The sequence below is a fragment of the Serinus canaria genome, chromosome 26 (genome assembly GCF_022539315.1).
Source record: "Serinus canaria isolate serCan28SL12 chromosome 26, serCan2020, whole genome shotgun sequence".
Classification (NCBI taxonomy): Eukaryota; Metazoa; Chordata; class Aves; order Passeriformes; family Fringillidae; genus Serinus; species Serinus canaria.
In genome coordinates this window covers 1,061,844-1,085,428 of record NC_066339.1, presented here as the reverse complement: position 1 = coordinate 1,085,428, position 23,585 = coordinate 1,061,844, and the positions used below count along the sequence as shown (strand labels likewise).

Here is a 23,585-nt window from a genome sequence, read left to right as displayed (position 1 = left end):
CCACCTGCCCTGGGGCAGCCGTGTGGCATCGAAACATCTGCACACCATGGGAGAGGGCAGGTGGGCAGGCTGTGTCCTGGCTGTGTCCTGGCTGCCCTTGGGATCCAGGTGTGGATGGGCTCTGTGCCTGGGGCTCTGCTCAGGCCCATCCACACTGGAAATGGAGAAGAGGGATGTTGAGTCTGTGATAGGTGGGAAAGCAGTGGGGAGATCAGGGAGGGTGTGCCCTGCCCACAGCCCAGGAGAGCAGGGAGCACAGTGAATATCCAGCACCAGCCAGCTGTAGATCAGATATTTCTCACAGACCAGGATGACCCAGGAGTGTGGGACACTTTGCCTGGCCCTGCTCTGACCCCTGTGTCTGCTCTTCACCAGGTTGACTGGGTCCAGTGTGACGGCAGCTGCAACCAGTGGTTCCACCAGGTGTGTGTGGGCATCTCCCCCGAGATGGCAGAGAAGGAGGATTACATCTGCGCCACCTGCGCCAGCAAGGACACCCAGGGCCGCAAGTGAAACTCCCAGAAACCCTTCAGGACTCGAGCAAAGAAGGTTCCCAGTTTTCCAGTTAAGCCACAGGGGCTGGTTTAAGAACCAGATTGCAAATGGTGCTACTTCTATCCTTATGGGATCATTTTCCAGAACTCAGAACAATTTTTGACACTTTTGTATTTTCCCTTGATCTGTTTGTGGTTGTTGAGGTTTGAGATGCTGACTGTTTGCAGGGGTTTCCACCGATTGGGAAGGCATTTGACAAATGCACCTTTTATTGTACAGCATTCAGTTACCTCTGGGATTTACCGACGTATTTAATTCAGCTTGGTTTGGGTGCAAAAACAAACAAACAAAAAAAACCCCTGCACCATGAATTTTCCAATAATCCTCTTTTGAGGAAATCCCTGTTTACTCTGTTAAATCTTTGGAGACTTTAGTTTTTTTCCACTTCGTTTTTCGTAGACTAGGTTTATTTATCTGAGCAATAACTTCTATGTCTGGTTTCAGTGACTGGAATGACAACTGAACAGCGTGTTGCTTCTAGCATTGGTTGATGTACAGACAGCAAATGTTAGATCCTAGTGTCACTGAGGGCCCTGTGATGTAGAAGACAGGAAAAAAAAAATCTGTAAAGTAATTGCCACAGCTGTATTTTGGCTTTCTCCTTTTTTGGGTAGCTTGTATCAAATGTTGCAGTTTATATTGTGGAATAAACCCCTGGTTATGTTATAAAATTAAATGTTGGTGTTTTTAGAGAGTTTGAAATGAAGTTTTATTTCCCTCTGAATCCACACTGCATCGCTGGGTTCTCTTAGCCAAGAAATAATCACCTTCCAAAGAAGCAATGCAGAAGCTGTGGTGATTCTTGTCTGTTCAGGTTTGGAAGGAGGAGGGAGGTCAAAATGTTACACCAAACAGAAAAAAAAATAGATTTTGCAAGATTTTTGCGAAGCTTTTCCAAAGCTGAAATTATTTTCAGCTTGAATGTGTGAAGAATTGAAGGTACAATTTGGGACTTGTCAGGGGCAGGAATGGAAGGTTCACACAGGAGGCAAAGGTGTAGGGCAGCTTCTCCTGCCAGCCCTGCCCAGCTGCATCAGAGCAGAGACCTTCCCTCACTGCCCAGGCTGGTGGCCACAGGAAGCTCTGCCTCTGTCTGGCTGGATCCCTTCAGCTGCTCCACCTGCATTTAGCCCAGAAGCCTGAGGAATAAGGAGATTTATGGTTCTCCCAAAGGCTGTTCAGGGGCTGTAGCTGGGGCACAGCAGGTGTGGCTGCCAGAGGAGACTGGAGCTCTGAGCAGCACAGCTTTGGGTGTTCAGGCCCACAGGACACCTCCCACACAGGGCTGCCCCCAAAATCCCCTGGAGAGCAACCACTGCTGCAGGACACAGCTGGAAGGGGCCTGCTGGCAGGGATGTGTCTCCAAGGCCTGCCAGAGGTGGAACTGCTGGAGCCCAGGGAGACAGGAGGGCAGGAGATGTTTGTCCCAGGCAGAACACTCTCCAGAACAGCTTCTCCTCAGCAGAACCGTGGTGGGCTTGGTGTTCCCTCCACTCATCACCAGGAGGAATTTGCTGGTAAGTTTTTTCCCTGCTGGTTTCACCTCTTTTCCTATGGGCAGAAGTGCACAGAGTCACTGGGGTAGGGCAGAACCTGATGGTGACAGGGAGGGTCTGTGGGTGGGATCAGAACTGTGCAGGAATTTGGTCCCACAGGGGTTTGTTTAGGTTTCTTTTTAAAAACGTTGATTTTTTACTATTAAAAGAATCTTTAGCCTGGCTCAAGTGATCTGTCTGAAAGTGCTGGGGTGAGGGAGAGCCTTGAGCCTCTGTACAGGAGTTTTGTCTATGCTTCCATGGTGTAACTGGTCCTTTTTATTTAAGTACCAAAAGGATGAGAAATGGGTTTTTTTTTTCCCTCTTTTTGCTTGGAAAAATCTTTGTGCAATGCTGGGGAAAAACACTGATCTGTAATAACTTCCTTTCAGAGGGGACAGACAGACAAACTGGAGCTGGAACTGGTGCTGGCACAGTGTCTGATGCAGCTGAATCATTACAGATGTTTCTCTTTGTCCTCTTTATTTTTTTCCATTGAAGAAATGGCTGTTTATCAAAAAGTGCCAGAGGAAATGGGATGCAGTTAAGTTCAGCATGGTGATTCCATATAGGACCGACCACTGCCCTTTTGGGGGCTTGGGGGTCAGAGGAGACTTCTGGAGTCCCAACAGCAGCATCTATTATCAGGATTATTGACTGAGTAGAATTGGAGTGCAACTTTTTGGAAATGACCACATTGTTGCTTGAAATTTTTCAAGAAATGGAGCCCCCAGTCCATGGGTGGCCTGTGCCTGCAGCCCAGGACTGCTGAAGGATTGGTGTCTTATTTCCTGCTGGAGCTCTGGCCCCTGGACAGTGGCTGGAGGCTGGAAGAGGTGGCAGTGCCTGCCATGCCACAGACCCTGCCCTTGGGTTTCATCCCCCTGTTGATGCTCAGACTTGATGAAATTGGGGTTTGACTTCTGTTAAACAAAACCAGAGAGATTTGTTCATTTTGGGGTGGGCTCTGCTGTGTGCCCTTTGCACGTTCCTCATCCTCAGGGAGGGTGATGAGGGCAGATCACACTCAGAGTCTGGGAGGATGAGCTGCCCCTTTCACCCCTCCTTTTGTGCACCCCAGATTGCCAAAGTCTAAGCCAGAAAAGGAAACAGGTCTCTCTCACCTCATTCTGCTGCTTTTCTTTATTTTATTTATTTTTCTAACATAGCAACCAAGTACATCAAACCTCCTTGGATTGCTCAGATCCTAATTCTTTATTAAATAAGAATAGTTTATAGCTTCTCATAAAACAGGACAAAAATGAAATTAGGTAACCCTACCTGTGAATTTCAGGCTGAAAACTTCAGGTTTAAATCCTGCCTGTGCCGTGTGCCCAGACCCTGAGATGGTACCTGGTGTGCCATCTTTAGTCCATGGGATGTTCCTGTGTTGTGTTCCAGGAGCATCAGAACAGCCCCGGGTGCTCACACAGCACCAGTGACTCACCCGAGGAAGGCTCAGGGCTTTGATTCCACCTATCCAGGTGCTACAAAGATGCTCCAAGGGGCCAGGCTGGGAGGGCTGAGGGTGTTCAGCCTGGAGAAGAGAAGGCTCTGAGGAGATCTTAGAGCCCCTTCCAGTGCCCAAAGGGGCTCCAGGAGAGCTGGAGAGGGACTTTGGACAAGGGGGAATGGCTTCCCATTGGCAGAGGGCAGGGATAGATGGGATGCTGGGAAGGAATTCTTGGCTGTGAGGGTGGGGAGATGCTGGCACAGGGCCCAGAACAGCTGTGGCTGCCCCTGGATCTCTGGAAGAGTCCAAGGCCACGTTGGACAGGGCTTGGAGCAGCCTGGGACAGTGGAAGGTGTCCCTGCTATGGCAGGGGGTGGAACTGGATGGGCTTTAAGATCCTTTCCAACCCAACCCAGCCTGAGCTTCTGTGATTCTATGAGTTTATCCTTACAGACACGGAATTCACTCGAAGACTCTCCATCATCCAGGCTTTATGGAAGATAAAACCAATATTGGGGAGCACTTGCTGGGTGCTTGGGCTGCTCAGGGTCAGTGCAGCTCAGGGATTTGGGGCTTCCAGCAGGAGTTCAGCTGCCAGGACCATGCCAGAGCACACAAAACACCAACAAACAGGAATGATGCAGGAGATATGTCTGTAGGACACAACTGCTCGTCACACAGGATTCAGGAAGGAACCCTCTCTAAAATGCCCACACACCTACATAAGGAGCTGAAACAGCTCTTCTGTGAATCCAGAAATGAGTGTGCTGTTCTAAGAGAGTGGCTGAAGTACAGCCGTGACAAATGGCAATACACTTCATTTAGAAGGGAACAAGTCTCATACTGAGAGCTCTCCTTGGGGATGTCAGCACCTCAGTCTGTGAAGAAACAGCTCCTCACCGAGAGCATCAATGGAGATAAAAGTCTGTCTGGAAGAGATGATAAAGCAGCCACAGGAGAAGAATGGAACTGCAGGTTCAACACTCAGCTGCTCTTAGAGCCAGACAAGATGGGGATCAGGGACCTCCTGCAAAAAAGGCCTTGGGTAGAAAGAACAAATATTTTATGACAAAAAGAAAAGCCCATGCAATCATATGATGGACTGCGAGGTCCAAAATTCCACCTGCTTAGAGGGAAGGATTTCTGCAAGGTGGTTGAAAAGAAATAGTGACATACCCTAAATTCAGAGGTGCAGCTTCACAAAGGCTCCTTGTGCACCTCAGTTTTTCAAGTTCTGAAAAACTGCTTACAGTGGTGTTTTAAAGGAATTTAGCTGTTTGTTTAATCATAATACTGGGCCATATATATATATATATATATATAACTTTATATATTTATATAGGTGTAAAATTGTGTGTGTGTGCGCTTGTTCATTGGCGTCTTTGAGAGCTGGGCTTCTAAACATGTAACAGTAAAAGCAACAGCCCCCTGTCTAAAGCACATGGAATTCACTTGAAGAGTCTCTCCATCATCCAGGCTTTATTGATGATAAAACCAATTTTGGAGAGTGTGGGTCAAGTGTTTGGGCTGCTTTGGTGTCTGTTGGGATTTTGGCTTTTCATTATTTTTTTACTGTCTGGAGTTAGATTTTAACCAAGCAGGGGACAGGCTGGGCTAGCACCTTCTAACCCAGGCCGATCCTTTCCCTGCTCCATGTGCTGCCCTGATATTTCTTGGGGTTTTTTTGCTGGTTCCAGTAGTCCCATGCCACCTTCCTGTGGGGCCTTGCTGGGGATGGGTCTGCAGGGGGAGCTCAGAGCTGTGCTTTGAGCTGAAACAGCAAAGGCAGAAACAGGGAATTCACCATAAAATACATTTGCGTGCCAAGAATGTATTTTGTGGTGAGGGAACTGTCCTCCTAAAGAAGGTCAGAAGAAGGGATGACAACACTGGGATTGGGCTTGGAGGCCAAGCTTGTATTTGAACAGCAAGCTCTGAGGCAGACTTTGCATGAGGGATCCCTGCAGAAACCTGTGAAGAGCCTGTGCAAACAGGTGGGAATTCAAACCTTGAAAAGCCTGAAGATTCAAATGAATGGAGTTTCTACCAATATAGAAGGATGAGTTGGCACATTCAGAGTGGTTAAGCATCACTTCAGCTAAAAGGAGCTCAGGCTAGGCTGGCATTGCTCTGGGATACCCCTCCTCTCCCTAAACCTCATCCTCTTTTTTTGCAATGTGTTTGTAAGGCTGAGGAAACAGTTGCCATTGTGATATTTTTTGTCCCTTCCTGACAGATACTTGCAGAGATGTGTCAGATCTGATGCTGGCACTGAGAGGCAGTGAGAGCCTGCTGTGATGGGATCAGAGAACCACAGACTCAACAGAGCTGGAAAAGCCCTCCAAGACCATTAAGTCCAACAGTTACCCCAGCTCTGCCATGTTCACCAATTAACCCTGTCCCCAGGTGCCACATCCACACATATTTTGAACACTGTGACTCCACCACTGGCCTGGGCAGCTGTGCCAGGGCCTGACCTCCCTTTTGGGAAGAAATTTTCCTTCATACCCAACCTGAACCTCCTCTGGAACAATTTGAGGCTGCTGCTTCTTGTTCTGTCCCTTGTTTCCTGGGAGAAGAGATCTGGAGCTCCTGCCTCACTGATTTTGGTGCAGCAGCAGCTCACTTATGTTTTCCATTAGGCTGAAATCCTGGGACAGTGCAAAGATGAGTGATAACCCTGAGCTTGCAGAAGTCACACATAAAAATAGGTATTTATTCCTCCAGCAGAGGAGGATGGGGAAGAACAAAAGAGAAAAATCAAATATTCCCCTTGCAGACCTCTCTGGGGTCAGCAATGACAGAGGAATGGCAGGAGCTCTCTAGTTGCTCAGGGCAGGGCCCAGTCTGGGTGGAGCAGTGTGGCTGAAATGTTCCCTTCTCTTCTACAGCAGTCCCAGCCGGTCGTGGTTGTGGCCGTGCCCCTGTTGGGAGTGGCCTCTCTGTGCAGTCTGGGCTGTGCCAGGGAGAGCAGGGCTCGCTTGGGGTGTGGGCAGTGCTGGCATGGCCTGGGCCCCTGCTCCTGTTTATTTGGTAGGAAAGATGGGGCCCACCAACCCAACTTCTGCAGAAGGAAATCTGACTTCATTCTTGGGAAGGTTGTGTAAGTGGGGTGGGAATTGATTGGTTTCACCACAGCTGCCCAGGCTGTGTCTCAGGTGAGCACAGAGGAGCTTCCAGAGGCACTTTGTGTCCCCTCTGCTGTTTTTGCTGATGTGAAGCTGCCCTTGCAGGAGCTGCCCAGGCCTGGGGACCAGGCAGGGAGGGTGAGGAGGGGACTCCAGTGGGGCTGGGGCTGGGGCTGGTGCTGGTGCTGGGCAGGTGGGCTCTGCCCTGTGGGTTCTGGTGCTGATGTGTGCTGGCAGAGGGGAAGGGCAGGAGCTGTGGGGCTGCAGGATGGGGGGCAGCAGGACACTGAGCCTGCAGGGAGCTGAACCCAGGCTTGGGTTTGTGTGGGATCCCAAGTTGCTCCTTCTGCTTCTACAGAAAATCTTCATTTCAGGTTGCAAAAGTTACATGGGTGGAATTGCGGAATCCCAGACTGGCTGGGGTTGGAAGGGACCTTGAAGCCCATCTTGTTCCACTCTGGGCTGTTGGAAGGGACACCTTCCACTAGACTAGGTGGCTCCAAGCCTTGCCCAGCCTGGCCTTGGACACTTGTTATTAGAGAGCACAAGAACAAGAGTGAGCCCCAAATACTGCTGGTGGCAGCACATCAGTGACCAGGTACTCACTTGATAAACGCCAGAGCTTTCAGGTGCTGTGGGCAAGGAGAGCATCCCTCAGCATGGACTGGGATGTTGATGGGCTCTCAGTGGAAAGAGGTGCTCCCCCTGGATGGGGATTGTCTGAGTGCAAAAGTGCATCTGCAGCAGCACAGGGCTTCTTGGACAGAGGCTGAGGAAACATCGCAACGGGCTCCTGTTGGAGTCCCTGTGCCTGGAGGTGTCCAAGGGGTGACTGGACACAGCACTCAGTGCTCTGGGCTGGTGACAAGGATGAGCCTGGGGGGCTTTTCCAATCTGAGTGATTCTCTGAACATGGCTGCCAGGCTCATCTCTGGCACTGGATGTGTCAGTGGACAAATTACTGTCATACTCCTGGGACTTAATGACCAAACCATTACAGGATACAGAAAACCTCATAGTATTTTTCCCAGTGTGTGGGAACTGCTATCCCCATTCCAAAACACAACTCCATCACCATTCCCAGGTAAGAAGCCCACTTTGTATGGGCAATACTGCTTTTTAATACTTGTAATGCTTTGTATAATTGCTTATACTTCCTAAATAAACAGCTGTAGAGAACACAGGTGGGCTCCTCAAGGCTCACACTGGGTGTTCACCACATCTGTGTGTTGGAAAAGAGGTTGTGAGGCTTTTCTTCCCTGTGCCTGGTCCCTGCACCCAGGGGCAGTCCCTGCTCTGGGGCTCCTTGGACTCTCTGGGGGCTCCACAGGACCCTGGCCACTGCCTCAGTCCCTGCTCCCCCTGTGGCATCCCACCCTTATGGGAGAGGGAGCACCCAAGAGCCCTGGATGCTCCTGCTGGAAAAGGACAAAAATCAGTCCACAAAAAATCAAAGCTTTATTAGTAAATCACACACTTGTCATAGAAATTGCTCTGTTATTCCCGGATCTACTCTATAAACCCAAGGCAGTGGAGTTTGAATAGGGGGGTAGGAGGAAAGGGAAGAGAGAAAGGAGGAGATTAATTAAAGAAAGATAAATCAATCATCATTCAATCAGCAGTCCTAGCTCCAGCACGTGTATCCTGCTGTCCGCTCCAGCCCATGGGTGTGCAGGGTTGTAACGCTGCCAGGGCGTTACATTTTCTGGGCAGGTTTCCACAGGTCTCTTGTTTCCATGCAATGAGTTCTCCTGCAATGAGCTCTCCTGCAGTGAGCTCTCTTGCCAGCCCCTTCGTTCGGGCCCTACTGAGCTGGCTCGGGGGCCGTGAGGGCTCTGAGTGTGCACAGCCCTTCTCGGCCCTGCGCTGGGGCCCCACTGGGCTGTGCTGGCCGCCGGGAGCCCAGCCGGGAGGTTTGTGCCCGAGGAGCGCTGCCCTGGCCCCGCAGGGTCCCTCGTCCCGCCCATCCTGCCTCTCCTGCCGGGTCAGGCATTCCCAGCCCTTCCCGAGCTCGGCGCCATTCCCTGACCCGATATGGCCGCGGTCCGCCGCGCCGCCAGGGGGCGCTGTGCGCGGGCGCCGGCCCGGCCCCTCCCCCCGGCGCGCGGTGCGTTTGGCGCGCGCGGCCCGCGGAGGGGGCGGCGATGGCGGGAGGTGGCGGCGGGCCCGGAGCCGGGCCGGTGGCGCAGGGGCTGAAGGAGGCGCTGGTGGAGACGCTGACGGGGATCCTGTGCCCGGTGCAGGCGGTGCGAGCCGCTGCTGAGGAGCAGGTGAAGGTGCTGGAGGTGACGGAGGGTGAGTGAGGGCCGCGCTGAGGGGATGGGGGGACCCCAGGCCGCCGCCACAGCCATTCCCGGTACCGGCGCCTCATGGCTGCGCCTTGGCCTCGGCCGACACTTCCAGCCCCGTCGCTCGAGCCGGCGGGAGCAGGCGGCTGCGGCTGGTTTCCTGCCGCCTGTCGGTGTGTGCCCGATGTCTCTCCCGGAATCACAGAATAGCTGGGGCTGAAAGGGACCTTTGGAGATCATTCAGGCCAAGCCCCTGCCCAGGCAGGGTCTCCTGGAGCAGGTGACACAGGGACACGTCCCGGTGGGTTTGGAATGTCGGCAGGGAGCGTCCTCCCTGGGGAGCCGTTCCAGTGCTCTGCCTCCCTCAATGTAAAGTTCTTCCTCATGTTAGGGTGAAACTTCTTGTGGTTTAGTTTACGGCCATTGCTCCTTGTCCTGTCGCTGGGCACTGCTGAGAAGAGTCTGGCACCAACCTCTTGGCACCCGCCGTGGAGGTACTTGTATGGATTGCTGAGATTTCCCTCTCAGTCTTCTCTAGACTAAACAAGCTCAGCTCCCAGAGGCTCTGTTCACCAGAGAGATGCTCCAGACCCCTCATCATCTTTGTGGCCTCACTAGACCCGCTCCAGTAGCTCCGTGTCTCTCTCCGCAGCAGCCCCTGCCCTGCCGCAGGGCTCGGTGCCGGAGGGACGGGCTGGACCCGCCTGCAGCGGGGCACGGCGGGGCTCTGCTCTGGGCAGGGGGGCAGGAGGGCTCTGCCCCTGGGCGAGTCTGGGGTGCTGTGTGAGAACTGGGCACCAAGGAGCACTCTGAGCTCACCAGGGTAGGCCCTGGAGGGGCCGGGGTGGTGAAGCAGCAGGGCTGTTGCTCTGGGTACCTTGGTCCACCTCAGCTGGAGTCCTCAGGATTGGTCACATGAGGGTCATGGAGAGCCCTTCCATCTGTAGACCCTGCCCTGCTCCCACAGGGATCTCCTTCACCTCCAGATGTGTGTTCTGGTGTGTGCCCATGTCCTGCAGGCTGTCATCTCTACATGTTGTATTTGAGGTTGAGGGTGGCCAGGATGTAGCTGTGCCCTCATCCAGTGTGAAACTCCAGTGACAGAGCTCCACTGTCTGTAATGGAAAGCTGAAGACAAGCAGGACAGTGGAGCTGGATGGCAACTGGCCTATGGCTTTGGAAAAAGAGATTTTAAATGAGCAAACACCCCAAGTTCAAGCAGTGTCTCTAATCGTTCCATTACTCTTTTGGCCTTTTTATGGTGGCACTAGGTTAGTTCATGCACTGGCTGCTTTTTCTGTGTGGAAGATGCATTTAAAAACCTATTAATGCTGACATTTTATTTTGCTTCAGCCCAAACCACTGGAGTTTGTAGAAACCATGGGAAGATTTGCAGATGATCTGCTGTGACAGGAGCTGGAGAATGCAGCACTGCAACCCCAGGCCTGAAGTTTTGCCTGTGGCCTGGCAGCCTGATGGGCTGGTTGTTTGTGGACCCTCCTGGAAATTTTTCCTTGCCTTCAGTCTGATTGCACTATTCTGAAGGTGTTTTGTGAAATGTTTTGTGAACTCTTTCTGCTCCTGAACTTCAGCTCAGAAGTGTTACCAGAGGCAGTTTGTGGTACAAAGAGGAAAGGTGTAAGGATGAGACCGGGTCAAGAGTGGTGTTGTGATTTTGCCACTCTGGGAGTGAAGGCAGGCAGATTGTTTGATAAAATGTTTGTTGTTGTGCATTCCCTTAAAGTGTTTGTACCACACTCAGCTTGGCTCTTCCTGGCATTACGAGGAATTCTGTGTGTTGCCCCCACAGCTCTTGGAGTTTCATGGAGTGGTTTGATGACATTGCAGCAGCACAAGTCTGGAAGTGCTGGGAGCTTCATTGACCATGGAGTCTTGGCCTTCACAGGTACCACTTCAGTGGCATCTTCTCTCCAAAGAGTCTGAACCTTTCCACAGTCTGTTTGGGTGATAGATTCCCAGAGAAGAATGTTTTCTGAGGGTTCTAGGCAATGGATGTCCCTGAGGTGCCTTTGAGAGCCCAGGATTGCAGAATTGCATTTAGGGGATGTTATGGTAAGAGGAATGGAGTCATCTACCCTTCTATTGCTTTTACAAATCTGCTGAAGTCCCTGATAGTTCTCTGTGGTTGTAGGGCCAGGACTCTGAGGTCTGATGCAGGATCTGCCCCTGTGACCTGAAGGAGGCTTCAGGACACCTGCACAATCAGCTTGCAGGTGACACCAAACTGGAGGGGAGGCAGTTGATGTCCTGAGGGCAGGGGTGCTCTCCAGAGAGCCTTGCAGGAACAGAGCCAGAGGAATTCAGCAAGGACAGACAGCATGTTCTGCTCCTGGGACAGGAGGAGCCACTGCTGGGATGTGGGTCAGGCACTGCCTGGCCAGGGAGAAGCCTTGGGACAAAGGGCCAGGAAATACCAATGCCTGGTGAGCTGGACAGGACCAGCAGTGTGCCCTGGAGGCCACGTGCACTCTGGGCTGTGTGAGCAGGGTCAGGGCAGTGATCAGCCCTCTCCAGTCAGTGCTCATTAGACCACACCTGGAATACCTGGGCGGTTTTGCTCCCACCCCCTGGGATGAGACACAGCAGCAGAGGGGAGTGAGTTCAGCAAAGGGTCATGGGATGCACGGGGGAATTGCAGCACTCACTGCATGAGGTGATGCTGGGGTTGAGGGGTTTTCCACTGGGGAAGCAAGAGGGTTTTGGGGGTGGGTCTGACAGCAGCTTCTGGTAACCATGAGGAGATTGTCAGGAACTGAGAGGTGGGAGAGGATGAGGGATAAATGGGCACAAACTCAAAACAAGAGATTCCAACTGGATATAAGGAGGTTTTAAGCAGATTGTCTGTAAAAGCTGTGTTGTTTCCATCCTTGAGTATCTCCAAGACCTGCCTAGAAAATCTGAGTGCCCTGATCTTATGCTGCAGATTCTGCTTTGATCATGGGGGTTTGTCTGTCTAGAAACCTCCTGAGATGTCTTTCAGGGAATTATTTTGCACACCTTTGATTCCTCCTCCCTTGTACTAGTCAAGCAGCATGGGAAGAATAAGCTATATTCCCCTTTCTGTGCTGTCTTTGGTATGGAGGGGCTTGCAAAAACCAAGAGGAGGAGCTACAGGAGTAGCCAGGAGGTGCCAGCACCATATTATTGAGGTAGAGAAATGTGGATCATGTGTCACAAGTACTTTAAAAGACAAAAAAATATATCATTAAGCAGCATGAAGATGCTGAAGTGAAGGAATAGGAAAGAATACAAGTGTTGGCACTTTTAATGCAAAACAAAGGAAAGCAGGGCAAAAAGAGATTGAGGAAGAACTAGTTAAAGTCATAAAAACTTTAAGTACTTTCAAATGTTGCAGAAGCAGAAAAGATTCCAGAAGTGTTTGAAGCCAGCGACTGACTTGGGAAGGTACATTCAGTACAGAAGGACTGCAGAGGAGCCAAATTCCTTGTGCTGATGTTGACTTGCAACATTGAGGAGCTTCTGCAGGAGACACATTGGGGAATCCATGTCAGATTGAAGCCTGAGTAGAAGCAGTTCCACTTACCAGTTTGCCATAAGCAGCAAGTGCTAAAGAATGGATCTCCCAGAGTTTAGAGGGACTCAAACATTCAATTACTGTGCAAAAGTTGGGCTGTAAAACTTGCCACGTAGGGACCAGCTTAATACTTAGCTGGTAAATGTGGGACAGCCTTTAGTGAGGGCTCCGAGGTGAAGAGCAGCAGGGGCTAGTACAGGGGAGTGGTGTGGGTTTTGCACTGCCTGTTATGGTTAAAATTCAGCAGTTGGAATGAGAAGAGACAGACACATGAAATTGTTGTGGCAGAAGAATTGTTTAAGGAGTCCTGGGACTCCCAGAAAGCTCTTAGAGTGTTCACTTGGTGAAATTTTTTTGCAGAAACTGAGCTCCTGACCATAGCTCCTGACTGGCAGGGTCAGGAGTCCCAGGTGAAGCTGAGCTGCTCAGCACATCTGTAAATGATGTGGAACAGAGTGAGTAGTGGTGGGACAAAGTTGCTGATAGTGCTGCTCAGACTGGCTAGAGTGGGAATTGGTGACACAACTTACAAGATGATTTCACAAGGTGTGTTGGGTGCAGACACAGAAGGTGTAGCTAGTCAGTGTTGGTCAGCAGAGTAGTGTTGGGGGAAGGGGAGCCAGTCCAGATAATGCTCTAAAAAGTTATGGGCGGTCCTAACTATTGTCCCTGGGAAAAGAAATCCCATTGTCTGTGTGGAGAGTTCCCTGAAAATACCCAGTCACTGCTCTGTCATGCTCCAATAAGCCAAACGTACCGTTAAGGAGGGAACAGAGAACAAAGCCGTCATAAATTCCTCATGCCAGTGCTGCATGCATTACTGCTCCCTGCTCCTGCAGGGATCAAGCAGGGCAGCAAAAAGGCAGCACAGACACTCACAGGAGTGTGGAAAAGCTTCTGTTTTCAAAGACATAATCCATTGGCTTTTCTGCCTGGGAAAGGGTTAGCAGAGATGGAGGCCCTGAAATAATAAGCTAGGTGAGTGAGGAGGGATTGTTTGTGACTTTTCATAAAGGTGAGATCACAGAATCATGGAATATCCTGGGCTGTCAGGGGTAATGAATCTGAAACAGGCAGAATTAGGCTGTTGCCCCAGTGTGCAAACTGTGGAATTCATTGCTGCTGGATGTTAAAAGTTGAAATAGTTTTAAAATGATTTAACATTTGTGGAGGAAAAAAATCCTCAAGATCCACTGAACACAGTGGTTGGATATAACATCCACTTCAGGAGGTTCCTAGTGCCAGCATTTCCTTGGGGGCTTTAGGGCAGCATTGCTCTGCACCCACCTCTTTTCCTAAGCTGCTCTTTGGTTGGGTTGTATAATGTGGTTAGGCCAATGCAGCTGTTGGCTCTCCTGTGTGGTGTGTGCTGCTCTCTCTTCCAGGCAGGTTTTAGCCAGGTTAGGATGGTTCAGGTGTCTGGAGGATGCAGCCAAGCCCCCTGCAGCAGCTTGGCAGTGGATCTGGCCGGTGCTTGTACAAGGAGATGAGTAGCAGTGCACAGTCAAAGCCTCTGCAACAGGCTGAACTGTTCAAGAGGAGTGTCCTGTCTGACTCCATACACATGCTCTGGAGGAATATGGGATGTATCCTCTGGATTAAGGACATGGTAGCAGTTTCCTCCTACTGTGTCACCCTTTGGCAACTGCCAGATGTCCTCAGCCACTCAGTCTCTCACCTGTTTCTGCATCTTCTGTCTGTGAGGAAACAGGAACCACATGGCAGCGTGGGGATGGGAGATGCATTACTGTCAGACTCTGGAAAGAGGAGAGTTCACCTGGTGACCTTTGTTGTCTCTAGATTTTAGTGGAACATAAATAAAAGCAATGCTGAGACTGCAGGGGGAAGGCAGAGAAATAAGAGCTGCAGCTGTAGAGTGGTACTGCTCTGAGTGTGTCTGACTTGGCTGACTATGGAATCAGTGTCTTGCTGGTGAAGTTGGGCTTCTGTTGTCTTTATCTGGCCCATCCAGGTAGCACCACCCCGATGGTGTGCACTACTGCCAGTGCCATATCACCTGAGGATAATTACCCAATGTGGAAAAATGGTGTCTTCCTCCAGGTCTTAACTGTACTGCAGAACATGTGTGGAGCCCAAGTCATCGCAGGGCAGTGGCACTCTGAGGAGTTCATGTCCAACAGGAGGGCTCAGACTGCTGGGAATCACAGACTTCTGAGTTGGAATGGGCCCACAAGGATCATCTAGTCCAACCCTGTTGAATGGCTTACATCCCCTCTAAATTATGTGGATAAGGAGGTTTAATGGCAGCTTCTCAGACAGTTGGAAAACACTGTTCCTTGCTTGCCAGGCTAGATTCCAAGTCTGATGCTTTATGGTGACAGTATTTAGTTTCTGAGCTGTCGGCTCTTGTGCTCTGGAACGTGGTGATGAGAGATGAATGGCTCCAGGCTGGATAATTGCCTTTCTTTTGCCTGTCTGTTTTATGTGTTTTTCTGTGTCCTTTTTGCAGGTAGAAAGGCATCATAAGGCCATCTTCAGCATGGCTTATGTTGTGACACCCATGTGTGAAAAGGCACCTTCAGCCTAGTCCTTTACAAGCTTGTTTGTTGCCAGAGGCTGAGATGTGTAGGTGGCTGTGAAGATGGTGCTGACTCTGGCAGATTGACTCCTGTGTCCCTCTGGGCATGCTGACCCTCTTGTCCATCTAGAGACTAGTCCTGTCGAGGAGACAGCCAGTGCTTTGATTTGAATATGATTTCAGAATGGAAGATTGGTTTTATTGGTCTTGTAAATGTTCTTTCTATCTCCTCTTCCAGAGCAGGTGGCTCAGCACGTTCAGTTTGATGCTTTAAAACTCATTGATTTTCTGATGGTATTTTCATGATGCAGTTTGCTATCTGTTTGTACCAGATCACCTACAGGTACCATAATGGCACAGAACATATTGCATCACTTGTGCTTCCCTGGTTCAGCATGTTCTTGCTTATGGTCAGCTCCTTCCCAATAGGACTGCTTTAATACTGCTTCAGGAGGGATTTCAGTGTTGCCTCAGGTACTCTGTGAGTCCATGATTTTATGCCATAAACCCAAGCATTGTTTGAAAGGAGAGATTCTGGAGAATATAAAGACATGACCACAGCATGTGGTTTTGTGGTGCTCTTTTGGCTGTCACTTGAATTGTAGTAGAGTGAGTGATAGGCAGAAATGAGTGGAAGTCCTGTGGGTGGCTTGAGCAGAATTCTTAACTTTAACATTGAACTGATTTGTAACAGGGAAGTTGAAACAAGAAAGGCCACATTGCAACAAATGAAACTGCCTGTTGGGAAGAAAGGTTATTCCCAGCAGCAAGCACTAGTGTTTGCTCTGTGAAAGGCTGCAGGTATGTTGAGTGTAGAGAGAAGTTGTGAAGAAGGGTTTCAGAGGAGATATTTAAAACCAGCACAGCTTCTGGAGAAGAGTGATGTCAATCTTTCTGTCTTTTGCTGGGAAATGAGGAAAATATGAATGCAGTTTTAGAGGTGGCTAACAAAAGGAGAGCTTTTGGGGCAGTTCTTGGGCATCATGGTAGAGGATGAAGAAGTTCCTCAAGGCAGCACGTGTGTAGAGTGTCAGAACTCTGGCTAAGCATTAGAGTCTTGCTTGGTGTTTCCTCCTAGTCTGTCTGCACATCCTCATTTCGTTCTGTGCTGGTCTGATCTCATGACTGGCCCTGCTTTGAGCAGGAGATTGGACTGGGTGACCTCCTGAGGTCCCTTTCAACCCAAGTTGCTTTATGATGATATTACTGAATGCCAGTCCTGTAGAAAACATCTGTGCCTGTGTGGCTGAGGACCACGATGCACAAAGGTGGGCAAGTACTGGTAAAGGGAACTCAGTTTCTGGTGCTGCTGTGGTGGTGGTGTGAGATCCAGCAGAACACGTGTTGCTTTAGTTTGGCATGTCAGTGGCCATGGTCCACCTTTATTCACCAGACTGCCACAGTCCTTTCTCCACCTCACCCTGTCTCTGCCCTCAGCAGAAACAACCAAAGGGATCTTTAGCAGCTCCTGAGCCAGCTCTGTGTGGATGTGCTGGGCAGGACTTGGTCAGTGCTGACACCTTTCATCTAGGCAGGTAGGTGCAAAGATTCAGTAGCAACTTCTGCTCATTTATTCCTTCCTGCTTGCTTACAAGTAATTTTTGGTTTCATGTGGCTTAGTTTTGCAAAAATGTTGGGGGTGAAGAGGTTGCATAAACTGGTTACATGGTAGATAGAGCTTGTTGTGAAGGAGGAGACTTTGATTTTATTAATATTAAAGTTAATGAGGAGGAGAAGCAGACATGGGAGAAAATGTGTTTGCTAAGTGCTGTCTATGCCAAAGCACTTTGGAAAAACCTTTATTAAAAGCTTCTAATCTTTGAGATTTACAGACTTTATCTTGGGGAAAAGACTTGGTATTTCTGATATCTCAAATTTACAAAATATAAGTGAAGGAATTGCCTATTAAAGTCCATTTGAACTGCATTTAGCCATGATATTTCCAGCCAACTGGGAAAGAACCCAATAGTAAACCATCCTTTGAGAAAAGAGGAGCCAGTGACCTGTACAAGGATCAGTGTAATACCAGTCCCTGGAAATATTCTTGGAGCAGCTCATAGTCTATAACAATAGGATAAATAGTTGCTACACAGCTAGTACTGTTTTATGTGATCTGTTCTTGATAAATCCATCTAATTTTGATTTGACAGGAGAGCTGGCTTATTCCTTAAACAAGTGCTGGGTGTGAGTGATCTGAATTCAGCAGGATTCCTGATAGGAATTTGCCACAATGGTAATTTATCAGTTAAAAAGATGCAGTTTTGTAATATTTTTGAGCAGGACATCAGGCTGAAAACCTGTGTGTGTGAGGGGGTTGTCAGTGGCTTATTGTCAGACCCAAGGGGTTTATAGGACAGATCTCTTGGTCACTGCAGCAGTGAGTAGGTCTGGTGTCCCAACAATGGCACTGCAGTCTGCCTGGGGAGAGGAACTAAGGTGTTGGAAAATGGAGGAACTAAATTTTGTAAATCACAGGCCATGATTAAACCTCCTCCTCCTGCCATTAAACCTCCTTATCCACATAACTTAGAGGACTGTGTGGCAGACACTGCTCCTCTCCATGGGGTGTAAGCCATTCAATAGAGTTGGACTGGGTGATCCTTGTGAGTCCATTCCAGCTTTCCAGTGTATGCAGAGAGAATACATCAAAAGCACATATATAAACAAATTAAGGATTGTGAGCTAGAATACTGGGTTGTAGCCGTGTAAAGCAGTTGCAGTTACTCTGGTTTCCTTTATACCTATTTCTCCCCTTTTTAGCATTCCATTTATACTCCTTATACCCTTCCAACTTACCCTTTAAAGATGGGGCTGAAATGCAATGCCACACTTGATCATGGAAATCACAGATAGCACATAAGAATAATGACTGCTTCAGTTAAGAGAGGTATTATGTTAAGTACATCTTGGAATGAGTCTCCCTGCTTTCACAGCTGGGATAAGAGGGTTATTTTCCTCTTTCTTAAATGCATGATCTATGAAGAAAGAGTAAAGGAACTGGGTATGTTCAGTGTGTGCTGTGGAAAGTGAGAGGCAATTATCTCCCAACCCAGAAAAGCCTCTTAGCAGTGAGGAGGGTATTAGGAGACACTCAGCCATTTGTGAAAGCACTCAGATGTGCCGCTGAGGGAAGTCACAGAATTCCTTTTGAGAAGAATTTTTAGTCTGTGTTTGTCAGGGATGCTGTCAGCACGTTTAGCCTGTCTGCAGGAGGCAGGGTGTGCTGACAGGACCCTAGGGCATAACTTCTGCTCCACAGCTTCTAAGAGCTAAAACATCACAAATGTGTTTCTTAAGCAGACTAGTGAAATTAGATGAAGTATTTAGGACAGTTATCAGCTGCCTGGAACTTAAAATTGCAATTTTACGCAAATTTATTGAGTTGCATGGATTTACCATACCAGAACAGCTGCTCTTCCAGGCTTTTATTTCCTGTGCTCAGCATCAACAGGATTGTTACAAGTGTTTGAATTTTGCCTTTGTCATGGAGCTTGCTTGGCAAGAAGCTACAAAAAGCTCTTGCTTTTTTCTAGACAGATTCTTCGCAGGAGAAGGTCCCACAGCCCCAAGGGTTGTTCAGGCAGTGCTGGTGTCACTGTGCTGGGCAGGCTTTGCTCAGGAGGGTGTTTGGTGTGTCCTGGGCAGTGGTGGAGTGAGGGCTGGGACAGCTGAAGTGATGTACATCCCTGTGGATGAGCCCAGGGTGTCCAAAAAGGGACTGCTGTCTGCCAGTCTACTGCTGTCTTACTCCATCCTGGATCTTTTCCATGCATCTCTCCTGTAGAAACTTGAGTAATGATTTTACGTTGTAGATAAGACTTTTATATATGTATTTAAATAATTTGCTTGTTATAAGCCTGCATTGCAAAATTTTTTGCCCATGAGAGAAGAAAATAAGATGCCAAGAAAAAAAAAGAAATTTTTGTGGAGAGCACAGGGGAGAATTAATGCTTATGATTTATTTGAATAGTTGTGCTTTGGAATTGCCTTCTCCTTCCTGCATATGAGTCACTCAATTGGTATGATGTCCTTCTCCAAAAATCTTGATGAATTTTGCTGTGTGGCAATAAAAGTTAGAATACAAATATTTGGTTTTTTCCCTTGCAGAATTTGGTGTTCATTTAGCAGAACTGACTGTGGATCCTCAGGGAGCTCTGGCCATCCGGCAGGTGAGTTTTCCTGGAACTACAGAAAGAATTTAGATGGAGATTTCCTTGCTTTTTAAAATATTCTTCCATGTTTTCAGGTGAAAAATTGGAAGTAGCTTTCTGAGTCTTTCTTTCATCTATACTCTAACATTTTTTGAATTTTTTTTTTTTTTTTTACTTAATAAACCTGGTGCTGAGACAATACTGTACTGGAAATGGACACAACTTAGGAGGTGGGTGGTAGACATCAGCAAGCAGGAGTGTGGCTTCTCTTTGTAGAAACTTTTTCTGTAGGTGTTTTCCTCCTTGAAAGAAAGTTTTGCTTCTGTATTTCTTTAGTTACTTTGTGACCTGAATCTTGTGCCTTTCTAGAGCTGCTGCCTTTGGTCTGTGCTATGCAGGCCATTGCTGCTCAGTGGATACCCAGCAGTTCTTTTTACCACAGTAACTTTGTGGTCCGTTTAATGGAATTTTAGCATTTTTGGCAAGTCCTGATGCCCCTCTAAAAGAAGCATGATGGGACAGGAGGCTGAGCAAATGGGTCAGAGGTGATCCTTGCAATGGTTCCAGGCTATGTCCCTGATTCCTGACCTCTCTCCTGATACAGCTGGCGTCCGTTATTCTCAAACAGTATGTGGAAACTCACTGGTGCTCTCAGTCTGAAAAGTTTAGACCTCCAGAGACCACAGAAAGGGTAAGAATTGGTTTCACATTATCTGGTTTGAAACACTTTATCCATGAAGAATATGAATTCTTTAGACAGTTAAAGAAATACCAGTGCTCATTTGTATTTTGAGGATTAATGGCTTCAGTTAAGGTTTTTCGACATTTTGCACTTCAAAAATCTGTTTTCAGTTGCTTAAAATGACACTGGGCTTGAGAAGCTTGGGCTGCTTCCTGTAGGGAAAGTTCAGCCACAATGCTCCTGTTTCTCTCAGAACAAGACTAGAAGAAAAGCTGCTTCCTAAGTTTCACAAATACTGATTCTGGCAGTCTTTTTCTGGAGATTTGCTAAATCTTATGTTATACATCTATTTTCCCATGACAAATTTTAGTTTAAAGCTGCTGGGTTTCATTGAGAATCTGTTCAGCACGAATATTTAACAGCTAAGATGGCCAGAGATTCCAGCCCTTTCCACTCTGACTGTTGACTGGAGCATCTTTCATATCTAGAATATGATTCATCCCATCCAGAGATAATTGCTTGAATTATGTCCCAGAAGTGGCTTTTGTTTTTTCCTGTCCCTTCAGGGCTGGGTGACTGTTCTTGTTTACTGAAATCTTCCAAAGTAAGCAAACATAGTCCCTGACACTGGAACTGGGATTTATCTCAGCTAATTCTGGATGTTTTCCATGTAGATCTGTACATCCTGTGTAGTTGCAGCTGTGTGCTCTTTACTCTGTGCTTGTCTGATGCTGTGTGTGAGATGATGCTATGTTAAAACACACCATGCAGTCTTCCCTAAAAAATTACAGGGTGTATGCAAGAGTGGTTTTGTCTCCCGGATGTTCATTTTATAAAACCAGCATTGAATCAATATCAGGATGCAGTCATAGGTCTAGTTTTTTTTTTTAGTTAGGTTGTGCTGTGGCTGTGGCTCTGTTCTGAATGCTGTTGTTTCCTACAGGCAAAAGTGGCTATCAGGGAGCTGCTGCCCAACGGGCTGCGGGAGTCCATCAGCAAGGTGCGCTCGAGCGTCGCCTACGCCGTGTCAGCCATCGCCCACTGGGACTGGCCCGAGGCCTGGCCCGAGCTCTTCAACCTGCTCATGGAGATGCTGGTCAGCGGCGATGTCAACGCAGTGCACGGAGCCATGAGGGTGCTCACAGGTCTGTGGGTGCCGTGCCTGGGCAAGGCTGCTCTAGGAAGCTGTTTAGTCTTTTCCTTGTGCCAGTATTTTGTCACATTCCATCCAAATTGAAGAAATCAGAATTTTCTTCCTCTCTTCCCATGATGCCTGTTGCTGGCTGTGGAATTGTGCTCAGCAGGTGTCATGAGAGCTGGGGAAGGAGGTGCTCTGCTGCAGGTTAGAGCTCAGCAAGGACTTTGGCTGTAACACACTGTTTTCCAGATACCTGCAGTTTTTAGTGTGATATTTTTCTGCTTGCCTTTGAGGATTGCCTCAGTTCGATCAGATGACCCTAGTCTAGTGAAGTGCAAATCAGCATGTTTCAATTCATTTAATGTTTCCCAATGGTTCTATTGTTGCTGTTCCTTACAAATTGGATTTCGTATAAGAACTTCTCTTCCTTTTTTCCATTTTTTAGAATTTACCCGAGAAGTGACAGACATCCAGATGCCGCTTGTAGCTCCAGTTATTCTTCCAGAGATGTACAAAATTTTCACAATGGCAGAGGTATGATCTTCACAGTGAGGTTGGTATTGGATGAAATTAGTGGGAATGTTTCTTGGAACAGAGAAACTGCAGATTTAATGTTTAAGTCATACTGTAAGTATGAGTTAGACTTAAGTAATTGATGGCAGCTAATGTTGATGGCAGCTAATGTTTCAACAGAAAAGTTGAAGCCAATGATAAGAGAATAAAGCTAAAGCAAAAATGAAACACAATTAAAAGATCATTAAAGGAAGTATCTTGTGTAAGAAGAATGTTGTGTTCCTGATGTTTAACTTCTGTCTAGGTCTATGGGATTCGCACGAGGTCACGCGCGGTGGAGATATTTACCACGTGTGCCCACATGATCTGTAACATGGAGGAGCTGGAAAAGGCAAGAATTTAACTCGACATACAATATGTTTTGAATTCAAACTGAGTGAGGTTCTAAATAATTGTTAATATGGAAATGAAACACTGGGGAATTACGTGCTGTGTCAGCTGGAATTCGGGGGAAGAGGCTGTAATTTATTGCATGTAAAGTAGCTGACTCCCTGCTTTACATGCATGCCTTGATAGTGGGACTTGGTTTCCATAATTAAGGTTAATTTATGGTTTATCAACAGACATGCTTGTAAGGGCTCAGGAAAGGGGGGAGTCAGCATGGGGAGGAGATGGAGTATTATCTCTTTGTTTATAAATCTGTAACTTAGCTTCCAGCCTTCAGCTGAGCCGTGTCCCAGTCACCTGCCAGGCCTTGGTTAATGGGGGGACCCTTGGGCAAGGCTTTGGTTCCCTCCTGGAGCTTCACCCCATGCTTCAGGAGGTGCCTGGGCCTTGTGTTCCTGAAGGAGTGGGGGAAGCCAAACCCAGCCCAGTTTTGGAAGAATAGCTGTGAAGAAACAAACACAGCAGTCAAGCAGCTTTAGACATGAGTCTGCTGTCTGCCTCTAACTGAGCACATCTGCATTGTAAATGGCCTTTGACAAGTGGCTTTTCCAGCACTCCCAGACAAGAAATGGTTATTTTAAACTTTTTGGGGTGTGAGGATAGGGAAGGGTGACTCTCGGTCTAGTGGCTGTTCCCTCCCTGTTTGCACAGGGAGCAATCCAGTGCAGACTTTTGGAAGTTCTGGTAATTACATTGTATCTGTACTGCCATGACAAGGTAATTCATGCACTGTATCATGCAGCTGATACCAGTATCTAAGAGATAGTAGTAACTCCCTACTCTTGTTCTGGAGAAGGGCTGAAAGTGTCCTTTACATTGAATACTAAACGTTTTCTATTGAAATTTTACTTTAAAAAAATAAAATAAAACGGGAATATTTTTATAAATGGCATTTCCTAATTGATTTAAACATAGGACTTTGCTGTCCTGGCTATGGATTATGAGGAATAATCTCAATAAAATTATTTTGGTCCTGTATTACTTGCTCTGCCAAGGACTGCTTATGGAGTGCTCTGACATCTGGAAAAATACTTGCTGCATTTTCCTAGGAAGAATCATCCTGTTAATTTTCAGGCCAGCTGTTGATACTCAGCTTGTTTGGTTTGGGAGATGGAGGCTCTGCAGGGAAATAAATGCCAGCCCTAAGGTTTAGGGTGATTGTGTGTGTGATGCAGCCACCCCAGGTTGGTTTTGAAGCCTGGGGGTGCTGGGGTGCAGGGCAGGATTCAGCTCATCAAATGAAATTATGGTGTGGGCACTGCTCCTGGGGCTCTCCAGACTGGATTGTCTGGATCTCTCTTGAGACTCCAAAGTGATAAGTTGCATGTAAGTGTGTGTTTTGTGGGAGCCTGTGCTGTGGGGTTCTGGGGAGTGGGATTCAGATGAGCTTAGTTCCTTCCTTACCTAAAGAGAGAGCCCAAGTGATGTCTGAAACAGCTTTAATGTGACTTTGCAATATTCTGCAGTTGCCATGAATTTCTCTATTTTGTAACAGAAAAGTGTAGCTATGATATTTTCTGAAAAATCCTTTCTTTAGGATTTTTTCTCTTGAGAAGCTGAGAGGCTTCAAGAACAAAATGTAAACAGTGATTATCTGCTG

The 23,585-nt window shown here is 47.9% G+C and overlaps 2 protein-coding genes across 3 annotated transcripts in view; both read left to right on the top strand.

Moving 5' to 3' along the window:
- The window catches only part of KDM5B (lysine demethylase 5B), a 56,926-nt gene extending 55,681 nt beyond the window's left edge, over positions 1-1,245 (top strand). Inside the window, exon 27 of the mRNA XM_009097334.4 lies at positions 376-1,245. Coding sequence (XP_009095582.2) covers positions 376-513 — 138 coding nt within the window. The 3' untranslated portion in view covers positions 514-1,245. The remainder of the gene's footprint in view (positions 1-375) is intronic.
- Positions 1,246-8,784: 7,539 nt separating this feature from the next.
- The window catches only part of IPO9 (importin 9), a 39,504-nt gene continuing 24,703 nt past the window's right edge, over positions 8,785-23,585 (top strand). Inside the window, exons 1-7 of one of the 2 annotated variants that reach the window (XM_050985208.1) lie at positions 8,785-8,966; positions 10,770-10,865; positions 19,162-19,223; positions 19,810-19,896; positions 20,831-21,032; positions 21,471-21,559; positions 21,843-21,929. In XM_050985208.1, the coding sequence (XP_050841165.1) occupies positions 8,816-8,966; positions 10,770-10,865; positions 19,162-19,223; positions 19,810-19,896; positions 20,831-21,032; positions 21,471-21,559; positions 21,843-21,929 (774 nt within the window). In that variant the 5' untranslated portion in view covers positions 8,785-8,815. The remainder of the gene's footprint in view (positions 8,967-10,769; positions 10,866-19,161; positions 19,224-19,809; positions 19,897-20,830; positions 21,033-21,470; positions 21,560-21,842; positions 21,930-23,585) is intronic. The other variant, XM_050985209.1, reaches the window with a different exon arrangement.